Here is a 20,572-nt window from a genome sequence, read left to right as displayed (position 1 = left end):
TCTTTACACGTGGCATCACAACAACGTTTCACCACGCAACGCCGGTCAACTGCTGTTTGTGTGTGAGAAATCGGTTGGAAACTCTCCTCATGTCAGCATGTTGTATGTGTCACCACTAGCGCCAACCTTGTGTGATTGTTCTGAAAAGACAATCATCTGCATATCACAGCATCATCTTCCTATTGTTTAAATTTCGCGTCTGTAGTACGTCATCTTCGTGGTGTAGCAATTTTAATGGCCAGTAGTGTAAATTCAATGAAATTGCCAGAATAAATATAAAAAGGTTCGCTGACTTGAAGTACGCACATTTTACGTAACTGTTTTGATGCCAAGACGTTTACACCCATCTTCGACTAGTATAATATAGGATTACTAAGTTAATGTCGACAGTAGGGTTCAAATGTTTTCCCTGTCTTATTTCCTTTACGTACTGCGCGAGGGAAAAATGATTCTCGGTATGCCTCCGTACGCGCTCTGTTCTGTGTTACTGTACTTTCGTGATCCCTAAGCCTAATGTACGAAAGTGACGTCATAATGGTTACACAGTCTGCTTCGAATGCAGGTTTTCTTAAATTTATCGAACAGTATCACGAGAACTCCGTCGTCTTTCTTCCCCCTTCTGTTGCTGATTTGGCTCAAGTAGTTTAATCCACAGCAACGGAGCGTAACCACGAATATCACGGATGTGCAAAAGGCTTACGCCTCCATACTCTGAAGAGTCTCGGACTTTTTTGTTACTGAAAGTGTCTTACATCGGTGGAAATGATTCGATAAAGCGAAAAACGACAAGTTGCTCTGTCGTTCAGATTAAAACTTGGATTTCCCTATGCTTGGCTGGGTAAATCAACACAACGGGCGTAGTAGGACAAGGGCGCACAGCAGCCAGCGCCTCGGTTCGAGTCAGTCTCGAGGCTGACGACAGCTTTGCTTAACAGCAGCGAAGATGACAGTTCTGGCTGAGGCCGAAGGGCAGGGGGTACACACTGTGCAATAGAGACGAAATTAACGTCGAGTCTGTTCCGCGGAAATAACAGGCATCTAGTGTTTTCATGTACATTAACTGTTCATGAGACAGGATCAGCAGCACTGCAAGATTGTTCACTGAAGATGCTGTCGTGTGCAGGATAGTATCGTCACAGAACCATAGTAAGGAAATGCAGAAATTGTTGGTCACAATTTCCATTTAGCGTAATGACAGCTCACTTGAACTGTGGCTAAGCCTAAGATGGTACCTGTATAAAAAAGAAAATATCCAGTAGCTTGCGAGACCGTGCAGAAAAATAACGCCTCCGAATTTTTATGCGAAAACTCTTTCACTTTTTTAAGTAAAAGTAACTTTATTAACATTCTACATGTTTATTCTTCATGTCCACGTACACTATGAGATCAAAAGCACCTGGCTGAAAATGACTTACAAGTTCGTGGCGCCTTCCGTAGGTAATGCTGAAATTCAGTACTGTGTTGGCCCACCCTTAGGCTTGATGACAGCTTCCACTCTGGAAGGCATACGTACAATCAGGCGCTGGAAGGTTTCTTGGGGAATGGCAGCCCATTCTTCACGGAGTGCTGCACTGACGAGAGGTGTCGCTGTCGGTCGATGCGCCCTGGCACGAAGTCGGCGTTAGAAAACATCCCAAAGGTGGACTATAGGATTCAGGTTAGGACTCTGTGCAGGTCAGTCCATTACAGGGATGTTATTGTTGTGTAACCACTCCACCACAGGCCGTGCATTATGAACAGGTGCTCGATCATGTCGAAAGATGCAATCGCCATCCCTGAATTGCTCTTCAACAGTGGGAAGCAAGAAGCTTATAACATCAATTTAGGCCTGTGGTGAGATAGTACCACGGGAAACAACAAGGGGTGCAAGCCCCTTCCATGGAAAACACGACCACGCCATAACAGCACCGCCTCCGAATTTTACTGTTGGCACTACACACGCTGGCGGATGACCTTCACCAGGCATTCGCCATACCCACACCTTGCCATTGGATCGCCACATTGAGTACCGTGATTCTTCACTCCATAAAACGTTTTTCCACTGTTCAATCGTCCAATGTTTACACTTCTTACACCAAGCGAGGTGTCATTTGGCACTTATCGGCATGATGTGTGGCTCAAGAGCAGCCGATCGACCATGAAATCCAAGTTTTCTCACCTCCCACCTAACTGTTATAGTACGTGCAGTGGATCCTGATGCAGTTTGGAATTCGTGTGTGGTGGTCTGGATAGATGCGTGTCTATTAAACACTACGACTCTCTTCAATTGTCGGCGGTCTCTGTCAGCCAATAGACGAGGTCAGCCTGTACGCTTTTGTGCTGTACGTGTCCCTTCACGTTTCCACTTCAGTATCACATCGGAAACAATGGACCTAGGGACGTTTGGGAGTACAGAAATCTCGCATACAGACGTATGACACAAGTGACATTCAATCACCTGAGCATGCTCGAAGACCGTGAGTTCCGTAGAGCGCCCCACTCTGCTCTCTGACGACGTCTAATGAGTACCGAGGTCGCTGAAATGGAGTACGTGGCAGTAGGTGACAGCAGAAAGCGCCTATTATGAAAAACGTATGTTTTTAGCGGTTCCCGGATACTTTTGATCACATAGTGTATTTATTTCTGATCACGCTTGGCGACGAACACATTTCTCTTTGTTGATACCGTCACTGCAGAATGTTTTACTTTGTTGATGGAGCCACAACCTCACCACCGTTTTTCATTGCTTCATCACTATCAAACTGAAGGCCTCTAAGATGTTCTCTAAGTTTCCGAAACAGAAGAAAATCGGATGAGGCCATGTCGGGATTGCATTGAGGATGGTCTAGGACAGTGAACCCAAGTCGTCGCATTGTTTCCAACGTCGCAGCGTTCCGTGTGGTCTTGCATTACCATGTTGAAGCACAGGGGGCTCCATGTGTGGACGAACTCTTTGAATTCGAAACTTGACTACAGTACGCTGTTCCTCAGGCACCAACATACTTACGTTACACCCTCTAGCGGCACAGGGATGCAAATATGTAGACATGAATAATAAAGATGGAGAATTTTATTAACTTTGAGCTTGAAGAGTTTCACAAAAAAATCGTAAACATTACGTTTCAGCACGCCCTCGTACATGTCATGCAAGTTACTCGACCGACTTTCCCGATTGACTGACACAAGTTGCAACCCTCTGCTGCAAGTGAGCTCCGAATTGTAGCGTGTAACGTAACTATGTCGGTGCGTGAGAAACAGCGTGCTGCGATCGAGTTTCAAATTGGAAGAGTTCGTCCACTTAGGGAGCAGCTTCTCCTTCAGCTTGACAACAGCGGAACACACACGAGCGCTGCGATATGTGAACAAAGCAACGCTTTTGGGTTCGCGGCTATCTATCATCCTCCATACCTCCAAATAGTTCCGACCTACCCCCGTCCCCCACCTCCCGATTTTCCTCTATATTCAAAACTTAAAAAACACATTTTATGAGTTCACCTTGATACTAACAAAGCAGTGGAAGCGGAGGTGCCGGCCACAGTGGCCGAGCGGTTCTAGGTCTGGAAGCGCACGACCGCTGCGGTCGCAGGTTTGAATCCTGCCTCGGGCATGGATGTGTGTGATGTCCTTAGGTTAGTTAGGTTTAAGTAGTTCTAAGTTCTAGGGGACTGATGGCGTCAGATGTTAAGGCCCATAGTGCTCAGAGCCATTTGAACCATTTTTTGAAGCGGAGGTGAGGTAGTGGCTCCGTCAACAAACTCAAACATTCTGTAGTGAAGGTATCAACAAACCGGTTTCCCTTTGGGAGAAATGTGACTGTGTTGAGAAGAATACAGATGCAGAATGTTAATAAAGTTTGTTTTGCTTACAAAGTGTTATGACTTTTCACATAAAAATCAGGAAACATTACTTTTCAGCTTGCCCTCGTGTTTATGCATAATGCAGAGAAGCCATATGGAACTGGACGATCACTTGAAACCATTGCTAAGGAAGGGGGAGCGGTAGATAAGGTTACTGCTGCATCTGCGCAGCTAATCAGGAAACATTACTTTTCAGCTTGCCCTCGTGTTTATGCATAATGCAGAGAAGCCATATGGAACTGGACGATCACTTGAAACCATTGCTAAGGAAGGGGGAGCGGTAGATAAGGTTACTGCTGCATCTGCGCAGCTAATCGCACACAACAGGCTGCAGTGACCAGTTCTGGAGTACTGGTGTCCTTCTGAATCAGGCTTGGAACGAGACGTCGGCAAGTTCAGAGCCATGCTATTACTATCGTAACAGGTCGACACAGCCCATAAAGTAGTTTAACAGTAATGGTCGGGAGACTCAAATACGAATCCCTGAAAGAAAGACGACATAGTGTTCACGAAGTCCTGTTGAGTAAACACACGGTGATTCCCTCGTGATGTCGTAATTTTTCAGGGATGTTGGAGAAGAGTAAATGTATGAATTTGAGGCGAAGAACGACCGAGTAGAAGGTTATAACCAAAAACGTTCTGCTACCTGTGGCAGTGAACCTCTGCTACTGCCAGCTCTTTGCTTTCCATGTTTTGGGAGGATGTAGCACGAACTAAAAAAAGAAAAAGTATCCGAAAACACGGGCTCTAAACTGTGTACCTCAGGAGCTATGCGCAATTGTTCATCTTTAGTACCGTGAAACACATTTCTTCTACTAAACAAGTGCTTATAGCTCTCAAGATCCATCACTGAAGTCGATATGAGTATGTGGCTGGTCATAAATTTGTAGGAATAAAAAATACCAATTGCCTTACTTCTTATAAAATGTATTAATTACGCCACCAGTTCGACACCACAGGAGTGTCATCTTCAAGTCCCTATGCAAGCTTAAGGGTGATATCCACCCCTCGACTCGTTATCACAGATCGCTTTTATATTGACAGGTCTCATGTATTTCTATTTGACACGGTGTGTGCACTCCAGGCATCTAGGAATGACTGTGGCAGTTGTCAGATGGCTGGAGTGAAGACACCGTGTCAGTAGGAATCCATGAGGCCAGTAAATCTACTGAGACAGTTAATGAATGTTATTTTAAATCGCAGAAAACCGCACATTTTGATTATTAAAAGCCTCAACCGGTTTCACGGCCCTAGAAGTTACATCCTCAGGTGATAAAGATTCTTTTTAACAGGTCACTACCAAAAGGCCTTACAGCCCCCAATTTAAAATGTAAGTGGGCTGTTTAGGTTTTTATGTTGGCAACGCGACGTAGCGCTTTGTATGAAAATCACTGACGTTCTGACGGTCGGAATGGCCGTGCGGTTCTAGGCGCTACAGTCTGGAACCGCGCTGCCTCGGGCATGGATGTGTGTGATGTCCTTAGGTTAGTTAGGTTTAATTAGTTCTAAGTTCTAGGCGACTGATGACCTCAGAAGTTGAGTCGCGTAGTGCTCAGAGGCATTTCACTGACGTGCTGTGTGCAGTCTGTGGCCGATTTGCATTGTTGGAATATTTGCTATTGTAGTCTTTGGCAGTTGGATGTGAACAGCGCGTAGCGTTGCGCAGTTGGAGGTGAGCCGCCAGCAGTGGTGGATGTGGAGGGAGAGATGGCAGAGTTTTGAGAGCGGACGATCTGGACGTGTGGCGGTCAGAAAAAGGAAATTTGTAAGACTGGATGTCATGAACTTATATTATGACTTTTGAACACTATTAAGGTAAATACATTGTTTTCCACCAATATCTTTCATTTGCTAACTATGCCTATCAGTAGTTAGTGCCTTCAGTAGTTTGAATCTTTTATTTAGCTGGCAGTATTGGCGCTCGCTGTATTGCAGTATTTTCAGTAACGAAGATTTTTGTGAGGTAAGTGATGCATAAAGGTGTAGATTATTGTTAGTCAGGGCTATTCTTTTGTAGGGATTATTGAAAGTCAGATTGCGTTGCGCTAAAAATATTGTGTGTCAGTTTAGTGTTGATGAGAATAAGTAAAAAGCAAACTAATTACTTTTGAATACATTATGAGAGTGGTAGTCATCAATATCTTATAAATATTTACTATCAAAAACAGTCTTGATCACAATTTATTTATTACGGTGACCAGTTTCGACCACTACTGTGGTCATCTTCAGACCATTAAGAACCTCTTTCTGCTGGAGAATCATAGTGATTCTCCAACTCAATGGTCTGAAGATGACCACAGTAGTGGTCGAAACCGGTCACCTTGAAAATAAATCGTGATCAAGACTGTTTTTAATAGTAAATAAAAAAATAAAGAGAAAACTGTTTGAGTACGTTGAGTTTTGCTCAGCTGTTTGAAAATGAAATAACGTAAGAGCACAGTAATTTATATAATTTTTCTAAGGGGATGTTTCAAAAATAACATTTACTAACTTTCACAGTATTGTTATGGTCACAGTTGTGAAATGGCTGGATTGTGCACATCGTGCAGTCCATGAGATCATTCAATATACAAGACACCTGTGCTGTCGCACCGTTCAGGTTGCATAGGAGCCTGAAGAAGACGCTAAGTGTCGAAACCGGTCACGTATTTTGTAAAAAGTACCGCTGTCGGTAGTCCTTATCTCTACAGGATATTTCTCCACTGCTCAACAAGCGAATGGAATACGAAAATACAATGGTACGATGTACCGGGTGATCAAAAAGTCAGTATAAATTAGAAAACTTTTTTTGAACTTTTGTGTTTTTTTTTGGTTCTAATAAAACCCCATGTCATTCCAATATGTGTGCCAATTTGTACCTTTCTATCTACATTATTCCGTGATTTATTCAGTTTTCAAATTTATACTAACTTTTTGATCACCCGGTACCTTCCGCCATGCACTGCACAGGTGCAGTAGGCCGGAGTAGGCTAGCGGACTAATGACAGCGCAGCGCGGCTGCGACTCACCTCCGCCGTTCTGCTGGCACAGGTAGGGGAACCTCCAGATGTTGCCCAGGCCGACGCTGTAGCCGATGATGCTGAGGAAGAACTGCAGCTTGTTGTTCCAGGCGGCGCGGTCGACGGCCACGATGCTGCCGACGCTCCCGCGGGAGCCCGGCGCTCCCGGAGGCACCACGATGGTGACGCCGACGCCGTCGCGGGCCAGGGGGGCCAGCTCGTGCCCGTTGCGCGCCTCGGCCTTCACCGCCATCGTCATCTTTGCCCGCGAGCTCGGCTGCCTGTGACACGTCCGAAACTACCTCTACTTCTCCCTCGTCCGCGGCAGGTGGGCAACGAGTACTAGGGGTGGGGTGCTAACAGGTACACGGGACCGCGCTTTATTCCCAATGTTTATTTACAAATCTCCTATTAGGAAGAGCTGTGCGCGTGTGACCACGTGGTCGCAGCCGCGGCTATTTCGCTATACGTGCGGCACGGATGGCGCAGGTACTGGTAGCGGAGCTGATTGCGTGACGCCTGCTCGTCAGTGTGACGCGCATTGGTAGCACCCTGTCGGGCTGGGGTGTCGGGTCGTCGCGTAGCTAGGCGGGCCTCGCACGTACGACGGGCGATACGGCTATAGCACTCGACGCGTGGCGCTGGCTCACTGAGTCGCGCGCCGCTGCGGGGCGTGTTGTGACTGCCCCGCGTGGACGGGCAGAGGGTGGGGGGCCGCCGCCAGGGGAGGGGCAGGGGGCTTCCGCCAATGGGGGCGCTCCATTTCTCCCGCGCGACCCACGCCTTCGCTCTTTCTCTGTACGTCGCTCTGGCCGCTGACGGATTTCTTTTCACGTTTCTGGCCGCGGATGGGCGTTAAGGGCGGGAGGAGAAGGGAACGGGACGGAGAGATCGAGGCAAGTGGTTTTTCGTCTGAAAAGCGCGCCGCGCCTGGGCCTCGGGAGCGAAATTCCCTGCGTGCTTGACCCGCGCTAGGCACCGTCTGTGCGGCCGCCGAGCGGTGCCGGTTGACGTGGTGGGGAGGCGAGGGGCGGTTTGGCGAGCGGAACAGGGTGAGGGGGAAGGGGAGAACGGAGAGCTGGGAGAAACGCCGTCCCTACGAAACGCGAAGCGAAGAGGAGGCCCTATATACGGATCAGCTCGCCTCGGCCCTCGGAAGAGCGGCTGCAGTGTTTATCAACAAAACCACGTGTGTTACACGTACACGTGCGCAACTAGTTGCACTTCAGGCAAAGCGACACCAGTGAAGACAGAAAGCGAACTAGAATTCCACAAACAAAACTTTCGTTCCAGAAAGAGATTTTCACTCTGCAGCGGAGTGTGCGCTGATATGAAACTTCCTGGCAGATTAAAACTGTGTGGCCGGCCGGAGTAGCCGAGCGGTTCTAGGCACTTGAGTCTGAAACCGCGCAACCGCTACGGTCGCAGGTTCGAATCCTGCCTCGGGCATGGCTGTGTGTGATGTCCTTAAGTTAGTTAGGTTTAACTAGTTCTAAGTTCTACGGTACTGATGACCTTAGAAGTTGTCCCATAGTGCTCAGAGACATTTGAACCAAAACTGTGTGCCGGACCGAGACTCGAACTCGGGACCTTTGCCTTTCGTGGGCAAGTGCTCTACCATCTGAGCTACCCACGCCCCCCTCCTCACAACTTTACTTCTGCCAGTACCTCGTCTTCTACTTTCCAAACTTCACAGAAGCTCACCTGCGAAACTCCTGGAAGAAAAGATGGTAGAGCACTTGTCCGCGAAAGGCAAAGGTCCCGAGTTCGAGTCTCGGTGCGGCACATAGTTTTAATCTGCCAGAAAGTTTCAAAATTTTCTTTGTACGTCTACTTTCATAGACTTCTAGTTACCATAACAAAGGCAGCATTTATTTTATCCATTTTGGTTAGCGAAGTCCACAGCTGTTTTCGTGAATTACACTGCAGGAAATACTGAAACGCATGAGAAATTTTTTGAAATGTTTTTTTATTGTAGAGTTACTAGTTTCGTGCGTTAGCCCATCGTCATAGCGTTGACTTCTTTGCATATTTTGCATTTGTGTCTTAAAATATAACAAAGTTTTTGTGACTGCATTGTTTACAAAAGGTTTTTCATTTGCATCCTAAAACAAATACAAAGTTTTTGTAATCACAATACATTTATAAATTTAAACTATGTAGGATGCATGTAAGCCACTGATACAGACATCACAGGCGGTGCCTCCACTTTGGCAATCGTAGTTACCTGTATGATTGGTTAGGTAGGCACTGGGGCTTGCATTTATTAACATCTTCTCAAAAAATGGTTCATATGGCTCTGAGCACAATGCGACTTAACTTCTGAGGTCATCAGTCCCCTAGAACTTACAACTACTTAAACCTAACTAACCTAAGGACATCACACACATCCATGCTCTAGGCAGTATTCGAACCTGAGACCGTAGCCGTCGCTCGGTTCCAGACTAGTGCCTAGAAGCGCACGGCCACTCCGGCCGGCAATATCTTCTCACCTTGTGTAGGTGGCATTAACGTGCAACTTGTCAAGATTCATTCTGATATTGATTGTATTTTAAGAAATATTTTGTCATTCTTACTGTCTTGGACAGTGTGACTTGTTTTATATTTATCGGGTTTCTGAGATTTTTCCCCCCATGAACCATGGACCTTGCCGTTGGTGGGAAGGCTTGCGTGCCTCAGCGATACAGATGGCCGTACCGTAGGTGCAACCACAACGGAGGGGTATCTGTTGAGAGGCCAGACAAACGTGTGGTTCCTGAAGAGGGGCAGCAGCCTTTTCAGTAGTTGCAGGGGCAACAGTCTGGATGATTGACTGACCTGGCCTTGCAACATTAACCAAAACGGCCTTGCTGTGCTGGTACTGCGAACGGCTGAAAGCAAGGGGAAACTACAGCCGTAATTTTTCCCGAGGACATGCAGCTTTACTGTATGATTAAATGATGATGGCATCCTCTTGGGTAAAATATTCCGGAGGTAAAATAGTCCCCCATTCGGATCTCCGGGCGGGGACTACTCAGGAGGATGTCGTTATCAGGAGAAAGAAAACTGGCGTTCTACGGATCGGAGCGTGGAATGTCAGATCCATTAATCGGGCAGGTAGGTTAGAAAATTTAAAAAAGGAAATGGATAGGTTAAAGTTAGATATAGTGGGAATTAGTGAAGTTCGGTGGCAGGAGGAACAAGACTTCTGGTCAGGTGACTACAGGGTTATAAACACAAAATCAAATAGGGGTAATGCAGGAGTAGGTTTAATAATGAATAGGAAAATAGGAATGCGGGTAAGCTACTACAAACAGCATAGTGAACGCATTATTGTGGCCAAGATAGATACGAAGCCCACACCTACTACAGTAGTACAAGTTTATATGCCAACTAGCTCTGCAGATGATGAAGAAATTGAAGAAATGTACGATGAAATAAAAGAAATTATTCAGATAGTGAAGGGAGACGAAAATTTAATAGTAATGGGTGACTGGAATTCGAGTGTAGGAAAAGGGAGAGAAGGAAACATAGTAGGTGAATATGGATTGGGGCTAAGAAATGAAAGAGGAAGCCGCCTAGTAGAATTTTGCACAGAGCACAACTTAATCATAGGTAACACTTGGTTTAAGAATCATGAAAGAAGGTTGTATACGTGGAAGAACCCTGGAGATACTAAAAGGTATCAGATAGATTATATAATGGTAAGACAGAGATTTAGGAACCAGGTTTTAAGTTGTAAGACATTTCCAGGGGCAGATGTGGACTCTGACCACAATCTATTGGTTATGCCCTGTAGATTAAAACTGAAGAAACTGCAAAAATGTGGGAAATTAAGGAGATGGGACCTGGATAAACTGAAAGAACCAGAGGTTGTACAGAGTTTCAGAGAGAGCATAAGGGAACAATTGACAGGAATAGGGGAAAGAAATACAGTAGAAGAAGAATGGGTAGCTCTGAGGGATGTAGTAGTGAAGGCAGCAGAGGATAAAGTAGGTACAAAGACGAGGGCTGCTAGAAATCCTTGGGTAACAGAAGAAATATTGAATTTAATTGATGAAAGGAGAAAATATAAAAATGCAGTAAATGAAGCAGGCAAAAAGGAATACAAACGTCTCAAAAATGAGATCGACAGGAAGTGCAAAATGGCTAAACAGGGATGGCTAGAGGACAAATGTAAGGATGTAGAAGCTTATCTCACTAGGGGTAAGATAGATACTGCCTACAGGAAAATTAAAGAGACCTTTGGAGAGAAGAGAACCACGTGTATGAATATCAAGAGCTCAGATGGCAGCCCAGTTCTAAGCAAAGAAGGGAAGGCAGAAAGGTGGAAGGAGTATATAGAAGGTTTATACAAGGGCGATGTACTTGAGGACAATATTATGGAAATGGAAGAGGATGTAGATGAAGACGAAATGGGAGATACGATACTGCGTGAAGAGTTTGACAGAGCACTGAAAGACCTGAGTCGAAACAAGGCCCCAGGAGTAGACAACATTCCATTAGAACTACTGACGGCCTTGGGAGAGCCAATCATGACAAAACTCTACCAGCTGGTGAGCAAGATGTATGAGACAGGCGAAATACCCTCAGACTTCAAGAAGAATATAATAATTCCAATCCCAAAGAAAGCAGGTGCTGACAGATGTGAAAATTACCGAACTATCAGTTTAATAAGCCACGGCTGCAAAATACTATCGCGAATTCTTTACAGACGAATGGAAAAACTGGTAGATGCAGACCTCGGGGAGGATCAGTTTGGATTCCGTCGAAATGTTGGAACACGTGAGGCAATACTGACCTTACGACTTATCTTAGAAGAAAGATTAAGAAAAGGCAAACCTACGTTTCTAGCATTTGTAGACTTAGAGAAAGCTTTTGACAATGTTGACTGGAATACTCTTTTTCAAATTCTAAAGGTGGCAGGGGTAAAATACAGGGAGCGAAAGGCTATTTATAATTTGTACAGAAACCAGATGGCAGTAATAAGAGTCGAGGGGCATGAAAGGGAAGCAGTGGTTGGGAAAGGAGTGGAGACTGGGTTGTAGCCTCTCCCCGATGTTATTCAATCTGTATATTGAGCAAGCAGTAAAGGAAACAAAAGAAAAATTTGGAGTAGGTATTAAAATTCATGTAGACGAAGTAAAAACTTTGAGGTTCGCCGATGACATTGTAATTCTGTCAGAGACGGCAAAGGACTTGGAAGAGCAGTTGAACGGAATGGACAGTGTCTTGAAAGGAGGATATAAGATGAACATTAACAAAAGCAAAACGAGGATAATGGAATGTAGTCAAATTAAATCGGGTGATGCTGAGGGAATTAGATTAGGAAATGAGACACTTAAAGTAGTAAAGGAGTTTTGCTATTTAGGAAGTAAATAAACGATGATGGTCGAAGTAGAGAGGATATAAAAGTAGACTGGCAATGGCAAGGAAAGCGTTTCTGAAGAAGAGAAATTTGTTAACATCGAATATAGATGTATGTATCAGGAAGTCGTTTCTGAAAGTATTTGTTTGGAGTGTAGCCATGTATGGAAGTGAAACATGGACGATAACTAGTTTGGACAAGAAGAGAATAGAAGCTTTTGAAATGTGGTGCTACAGAAGAATACTGAAGATAAGGTGGATAGATCACGTAACTAATGAGGAGGTATTGAATAGGATTGGGGAGAAGAGAAGTTTGTGGCACAACTTGACTAGAAGAAGGGATCGGTTGGTAGGACATGTTTTGAGGCATCAAGGGATCACAAATTTAGCATTGGAGGGCAGCGTGGAGGGTAAAAATCGTAGAGGGAGACCGAGAGATGAGTACACTAAGCAGATTCAGAAGGATGTAGGTTGCAGTAGGTACTGGGAGATGAAGCAGCTTGCACAGGATAGAGTAGCATGGAGAGCTGCATCAAACCAGTCTCAGGACTGAAGACAACAACAACAACAAGTGGAACCCGTTTAGTTCGTGGGTTCATGAGATATAAGGTTAAATAATTTAGTTCCCCTGCTCATTAGTTATGTGATCTACCCATCTAATCTTCAGCATTCTTCTTTAGCACCACATTTCGAAAGCTTCTATTCTCTTCTTGTCTAAACCAATTATCGTCCACCACTGTCTACTATCGTCCAGCATGTAGTACTTTTCCGTCTCTTTTTCCCCTGCCAATATCTCCTTTCCTCTCAGCATAAAACAGCGAGAGTAGAGTCGCAAGCCAATTTTTTTGAGAAAAATTTTAAAGGTGCTGAGGAAGGTAGAATGGGGTAGCTGGTGCACCACTTTTCAGTCAGAAGATTTTAAACAGGACCTTATTAGCATTTTTTATGCTCCGAAAGGAACATTTTCCCGCTGGGTGCCTTCTTTTCCCTGCTAACGCAAGGCATGTCACTCGTATAAAAGGAACTCTAAGGACCAATAAAATGTTGATAAATTATCTTATATAGAAATTGAAATAACATAAGACTAATTTTACATCTCAGACCGAATGTCAAGTGCGCAAAAATTTTGCGTGAGCTTTAGTACTACAATATGGGGTTCCCAGAACCATTATGATGACAATGGAAACATATTACAGCATATGTATCCGTGCTACGCCAATTGATAAACTACTTTTTTTGCCTCACACCGGATTTTACGTGCACGAGTACGGTGACTTTGAACCTCTGAATCTCGGAAAAAGATACACAGACACATAGAAAATTTTCAAGGCTGTTCGATATCGAGATCTTAGGAATATATAGTAAATATTAAACCCATTTGATCTGGGTAGCCGTCTTGGAATCTGCAACTCGGTTTTGGTAATCAAAAGCCATGGTCTTGGGGTGCTTCCCAATAACGGATAAAGATTTTAAAAACGGGAAGATGGACTTTTAGAGAAATGCTTAGAGACAGAGAATATAACGGTAAAATATGAGCAATCTGCTGTGGTTATTTATTATTTAAATTTCGCCTCATATCAGAATTTACGTACGTATTTTATGTGTAAATGTAAGGTAACTTTGATCCTCTGTGTCTCCGAAAAGGATAAATATATCTAGAAAATTTTCAAAACTGTTCGACTTTGGGATCTTAGAAAAATGTATTGTCAAAATTTCAGCCACTTACTGCGTATGGCCTTCTTGGAATACACGGTTCGGTTTTGGTCGGAAATATGGTAAAAAAATCTTTTCTGGGGTTTTCTAAGAAACCGCTCATGAACTAATACCGCCTCCAACAGCCCCTTAAGCTCCAATGTAGACTACATCATATGCAAAAAAACCAACCGGTTTGTAAGATCTGCCTGAGGAGGAGGTTGTGTGTTATATTTGTATTTTGACCTGTTTTGCAGGATACTGACACTAAGGTGGTCTTTCTGCTGCGTGTAAAAATGGTACCTAATCCAAGAGCTACATAAAACATTTGACCCTACCTTTTTATCACCAGCAGAAGCCCAGGTATAGCCTCGGAAGAATCCCCATTAGTTAGCGCATGCTGTCGCAGGCGTACTGATTCCCTTCCATTCAGTTATACAATATGTACCATGAAGTCCATATTGTATCAGTACAACTTAATACGCCAGTGTTTTATATATATAGTACCGAGAAACATTTCTGTCATTAATAACTTCACTGCTTAAATAACGAACGGCGAACACCAATAAATAAGTACACTACTGGCCATTAAAATTGCTACCCCACGAAGATGATGTGCTACAGACGCGAAATTTAACCGACAGGAAGAAAATGCTGTGATATGCAAATGATCAGCTTTTCAGAGCATTCACACAAGATTGGTGCCGGTGGCGACACCTACAACGTGCTGACATGAGGAAAGCTGTCAACCGTTTCTCATACACAAACAGCAGTTGACCGGCGATGCCTGGTGAAACGTTGTTGTTCAAATGGCTCTGAGCAGTATGGGACTTAGCTTCTGAGGTCGTCAGTCCCCTAGAACTTAGAACTACTTAAACCTAACTAACCTAAGGACATCACACACATCAATGCCCGAGGCAGGATTCGAACCTACGATCGTAGCGGTCGCGCGGGTCCAAACTGTAGCGCCTAGAACCTCTCGGCCATTCTGGCCGGCGAAACATTGTTGTGATACCTCGTATAAGGAGGAGAAATGCGCACCATCACATTTCCGACTTTGATAAAGGTTGGATTGGAGCCTATCGAGATTGCGGTCTATCGTATCGCAACATTGCTGCTCGTGTTGGTCGAGATCCAATGACTGTAAGCAGAATATGGAATCGGTGGGTTCAGGAGGGTAATACGGAACGCCGTGCTGGATCCCAACGGCCTCGTATCACTTGCAATCGAGATGAGAGGAATCTTATCCGCATGGCTGTAATGGATCGTGCAGCCACGTCTCGATTCCTGAGTCAACAGCTGGGGACTTTTGCAAGACAACAACCATCTGCAGGAACAGTTCGACGACGTTTGCAGCACTCTGTCAGCTCGGAGACCACGGCTGCGGCTACCCTTGACGCTGCATTACAGACAGGAGCGCCTGCGATGGTGTACTCAACGGCGAACCTGGGTGTACTAATGGCAAAACGTCATTTTTTCGGATGAATCCAGGTTCTTCGCGGTGAACGCACATTGGAGGCGTGTATTCGTCATCGTCATACTGGCGTATCACCCGGCGTGATGGTATGGGGTGCCATTGGTTACACGACTGAGTCATCTCTCGTTCGCATTGACGGCACTTTGAACAGTGGACGTAACATTTCAGATGTGTTACGACCCGTGGCTCTACCGTTCATTCGATCCCTCCGAAACCCCATATTTCAGCAGGATAATGCACGACCGCATGTTGCAGGTCCTGTACGGGTCTTTCTGGATACAGAAAATGTTCGACTACTGGCCTGGCCAGCACATTCTCGAGATCTCTCACCAACTGAAAACGTCTGGTCAATTGTGGCCGAGCAACTGGCTCGTCACAATACGCCATCACTACTGTTGATGAACTGTGGTATCGTGTTGAAGCTGCATGGGCAGCTGTACCTGTACACTCCATCCAAGCTCTGTTTGACTCAATGCCCAGGCTTACCAGAGCCGTTATTACGGCCAGAGGTGGGCGTTCTGGGTACTGATTTCTCAGGATCTATGCACCCAAATTGCGTGAAAATGTAATCACATGTCAGTTCTAGTATAATATATTTGTCGAATGAATACCTGTTGATCATCTGCATTTCTTCTTGGTGTAGCAATTTTAATGGCCAGTAGTGTAATTAAAAACCTCGTCACCTCCGCGTGCGCAAGTGAGTCGTCTCTACGACACTATCGTGATGTACGTCGGACGTTAATCTTTGTTACTGACGATGGTTCCCCATTAAAGACGACATACTGAATTTTGTTCGCTAGGAAGACGAAGAAGGGAAGTGTGATAACCGTCGCACAACAGCTCAACACTTCATGCATCCAAATCCTGCCCAGAATTGTACGCAGAAGGATGAAAAAGAAAGTGAAGAATCGCTCAGTGACGATCAGTTTGACTTTATGAAAGTTAAAGGCACCAGAGAGGCAATTATGACGTCGCGCTTGACAATGGCGGCAAGACAGGTTCAAACGATTTCTCGCCCTCTAATTAGGGGGGGGAGTGTAAAATGCTGCATGGTGTTCAAAATTCTCAGAAAAATAGTCACAACCTAAAGGGAAGCACGCGTAAGTCACAATATGTAAAAGAACCAAGAGGGGAGCAAAACAAGAATGGAAGATCGAGAATGAAATGTTCGTATTAGAAAGGCTTAAAGAGAAACTTGCAACCTTACGCCCCTATTGTTGAATTCGTAGTATTAATGGGAACAAAATAAAGGTTCAGGAGTCAGATTAAAATTCATGTCGAAGGTCTATCAATGAAGATCGCCGATGACATGACTGCCTTAACGAAAATGAATAAGAATTGCAGGGCCTGTTAAATGGAACAAATTGTCTAATTAGCAGGCAGTACTGACTCAAAGTAAACAGAAGAAAGAGGAAGCATCACACCTGGGGCCCACAAAGCAGGCAAAGTGAAGGAATTCTCTTACTTCGGGAGCGAAATGATATACGACGAACGAAGCAAGGAGGACATAAAAAGTAGAAAAGAACACGCTAAGAGGACACTGCGAAAAGTCAGTGTCAAAGGGCGAAAACAGAGATTGGAGAACTCTAGTTTTAATGTTAAGTTGTCCGTTTCCGATGTCTGCGAGGAGATAAACTCATGTTACGCAAACACAGGCAGAAGATCATTTAATTCCTACTTTTATTGTAAACAATAAATGAACTGTTAAGTTTTTAAGTTATTACTCCTGCCAGAATTTCCGCTCTTTTTTATTAAGTCATAGAAATTACAGACATATGTTGAGCTCTTGTGTAAAACTTGTAGTAGTTTTTCATTAGCTATTTACAATGAAAAACCCGTTTTTTTGGTAATATGTATCTTACTTTTTAATAACTATTTGAGAAGAAGAACTGATTTTTCTCTGACAAAACCACAAATGCTCTTTCAGAAAATTCGAGTGAACAATTTAGGTAGTAGGCAAAATATAACAAAAAATGTTCAAATGTGTGTGAAATCTTATGGAACTTAACTGCTAAGCTCAGCAGTCCCTAAGCTTACACACTACTTAACCTGAATTATCCTAAGGACAAACACACACACACACACACACCCATGCCCGAGGGAGGACTCGAACCTCCGCCGGGACCAGCCGCACAGTCCATGACTGCAGCGCCTTAGACCTCTCGGCAAAACATAACATTCACCAGGAAAAATTACATGATAATAGTTAAAATTTCAGTATCGAAAAGTCCATAGACTAACATTTATTGTCCAATCTGTTCATAAATATTGATTCTATTATGTCTTGATCGGTCAGTTGACTCCTTTCATCAGAAACAATCTTTCAGAAGTTTTATTTACAAACCCAACATTTTAGCATAATTGCCGTGGCAAATTGATATATCGGTTTTCCACTCGGTTATGAACAAAAAATAAAAATACCTGTTGCAACGAAAACCAGACAAATTCCGAAAAATACAAATTGTCCATAACTAAAATATCGGTATCGGTTTTTAATCAGTCAGTTTTTCCCGTCCCTCCCGTGAGTGAATGGAAGAAATTTATTTCGAAAGAAGACACACAGCGCATAACATCGATATTCACACTGTTGTGTGAATATTTTCTGCACAATAAAGAAAAAATATTTATTAGGGGTAAGGGATGAAGCGAAATGCAAGTACTCTCTAAAGAGACAACGGAGGACACGTGTCTCTTATACCAAAAAACTCAGAAAATAACTCTGAACAACCTTCACCCATACATGTTTTCGTGTCGTTGTACCGTTACCAGTAGTTTCTTTTACTTTTGAAAGCGGTGTGCTAAGGTTTGTTTAAATACACTGAAGCGCCAAAGAAACAGGTATAGCCACGCGTATTTAAACACAAATACATGTAAAAAGAGAATACGGCGCTGCGGTCGGCAACGCCTATGTGAGACAATGAGTGTCTAGCGCAGTTGTTAGATCAGTTAATGCTGCTATAATGGCAGGTTATCAACATTTAAGTGAGTCTGAACGTGGTGTTGTAGTCGGCGCACGAACGATGGGACACAGCATCTCTGAGGTAGCGATGATGGGTGGATTTTCCTGTATGAGTGTACGGTGAATATCAGGAATCCGGTAAAACATCAAGTCTCCGACATCGCTGAGGCCGGAAAAGATCCTGCAAGAAGTGGACCAAAAACTACTGAAGAGAACAGTACAACGTGACATAAGTGCAACCCTTCCGCGATTGCTGCAGATTTCAATGCTGGGCCTTCAACAAGTGTCAGCGTGCGAACCATTAAACAAAACATCATCGATATGGTTTTCGGAGCCAATGGCCCACTCGTTGCCCCTAATGACAGCACGACACATAGCTTTACACCTCACCTGGACCCGTCGACACCGACGTTGGACTGTTGATGACTGGAAATATGTTGCCTGGTCGGAAGAGCCTCGTTTAAAATTGTATCGAGCGGATGGATGTGTACAGGTATGGAGGCTACCTTATGAACCCATGGACCCTGTGTGTCAGCAAGGGACTATTCAAACTGGTGGAGGCTCTGTAATGGTGTGGGGCGTGTGCAGGTGGAGTGATATACATCTAGATAGTTCTCTAACAGGTGGAACCTACGTAAGCATGCTGTCTGATCACCTGCATCCATTCCATGTACATTCTGCATTCCGATGGACTTGGGCAGTTCCAGCAAGACAATGCGACACCCCACCCGTCCAGAATTGCTACAGAGTGGCTCCGGGACACTCTTATGAATTGAAACACTTTCGCTGGTCACCAGACTCCCCGGACATGAAAATTATTGAGCATATCTGGGATGCCTTGCAACGTGCTGTTGAGAAGAGATCTCCATCCCCTCGTACTCTCTAGGATTTATGGACATCCCTGCTGGATTCATGGTGTGAGTTCCCTCCAGCACGACATCAGACATTGCTCGAGTCCATGCCATGTCGTGTTGTGGCACTTCTGCGTGCTTTGGGGGGGGGGGGGGGGGCTACACAATATTAGGCAGGTGTTCCAGTTTCTTTGGCTCTTCAGTGTATATATAGAAAGGGACATGGGCATCATAACGTTAAGAGCGAACTTATTTTTTTATGAATATGTAACACCGACACAATTTTTCTTGATGGTTTTTTGCCTGATGGAAGACTTTCAACTGGATGCCAATCCGCTGGTTTCCGTAGCCAGCGTGCCAGCTGAATACAGCGATGAAGTTGCCTCAGATCAGTGCATGAAGACAGCAGAGTTAGTTTTGGGTCCATAATAATGATGAGAGAGGTAGGAGACGATGGTATTTAGAGCCAGCACGAAACCCATTCCCCAGCAGTAGCACCTATGAGGCACCGAAATAATCGTCCCCTTTCAAGATCGGTAGAGAACAATGGGAATTTCAACTATAGAACGTGAGTAAATTTACCAATCAGATACGCACTCTAAAAATAACATTTGATAATTGCTGCAAAAATAGCTCTATCCCCGACCGTCAAACAAGGTATAGACAGAAGTTACATACACCGAGGAAGAACAAACATAAAATTCGAAATAGCATTGTCTACCGAGGAATAAAGTTGTACAATAAATTGCACACGGAGATTACAGACCTGTTAAGCAATACTTTTATAGAGTGAAGTATTACTTACATAACAGAGTAGGAATTTGGTAAAATATATAATTATATATGGCGGTAGTATCTGTTCCCGAAAGAACAGTTACCGTTGATGACCACCCACCTTTGCTAGAAATGAAATGATAAAAGGACACCGTACCTGCAAACAGGCGTTGATACACTTTATTGGGGACATGTTGGAAATGTGTGCCCCGACCGGGACTCGAATACGCAATCTCCTGCTTACATGGCAGACGTTCTATCCATCTGAGCCACTGAGGGCGCAGAGGATAGTGAGCCTGCAGGCACTTATCCCTTGCACGCTCTCGTGTACCCTTTATGTTTGCACGACACAAAGCTTTACACCTCGCCTGGGTCCGTCACCAACGACATTGGACTGTTGATGTCTGGAAACATGTTGCCTGGTCGGAAGAGCCTCGTTTCAAATTGTATTGAGCGGATGGACATGTACGGTATGCAGACAACATCGTGGATCCACGCACCCAGCAAGGGTCTGTTCAAGTTGGTGGAGGCTCTGTAATGGTGTGGGGCGTGTGCAGTCGGACTGATATGCGACCCCTGATACGTATAGTGACGACTCTGGCAAGTGACGCGTACGTAAGAATCCTGTCTGATCACCT

At 44.5% G+C, this 20,572-nt stretch overlaps 1 protein-coding gene across 3 annotated transcripts in view; it reads right to left on the bottom strand.

Moving 5' to 3' along the window:
• The window catches only part of LOC126278592 (sodium-dependent neutral amino acid transporter B(0)AT3), a 561,831-nt gene extending 554,012 nt beyond the window's left edge, over positions 1-7,819 (bottom strand). For 2 of the 3 annotated variants that reach the window (XR_007550727.1, XM_049978805.1), the window contains exon 1: positions 6,845-7,493. Coding sequence is in view for 2 of the 3 variants with exons in the window: in XM_049978805.1 (XP_049834762.1) it covers positions 6,845-7,094 (250 nt within the window). In the remaining variant the exon portion in view is untranslated. Of the gene's footprint in view, positions 1-6,844 lie in introns of all 3 variants that reach the window. The other variant, XM_049978804.1, reaches the window with a different exon arrangement.
• Between the last annotated feature and the right edge of the window lie 12,753 nt (positions 7,820-20,572).

The sequence above is a fragment of the Schistocerca gregaria genome, chromosome 6 (genome assembly GCF_023897955.1).
Source record: "Schistocerca gregaria isolate iqSchGreg1 chromosome 6, iqSchGreg1.2, whole genome shotgun sequence".
Classification (NCBI taxonomy): domain Eukaryota; kingdom Metazoa; phylum Arthropoda; class Insecta; order Orthoptera; family Acrididae; genus Schistocerca; species Schistocerca gregaria.
This window is presented reverse-complemented; position numbering and strand designations above follow the sequence as displayed.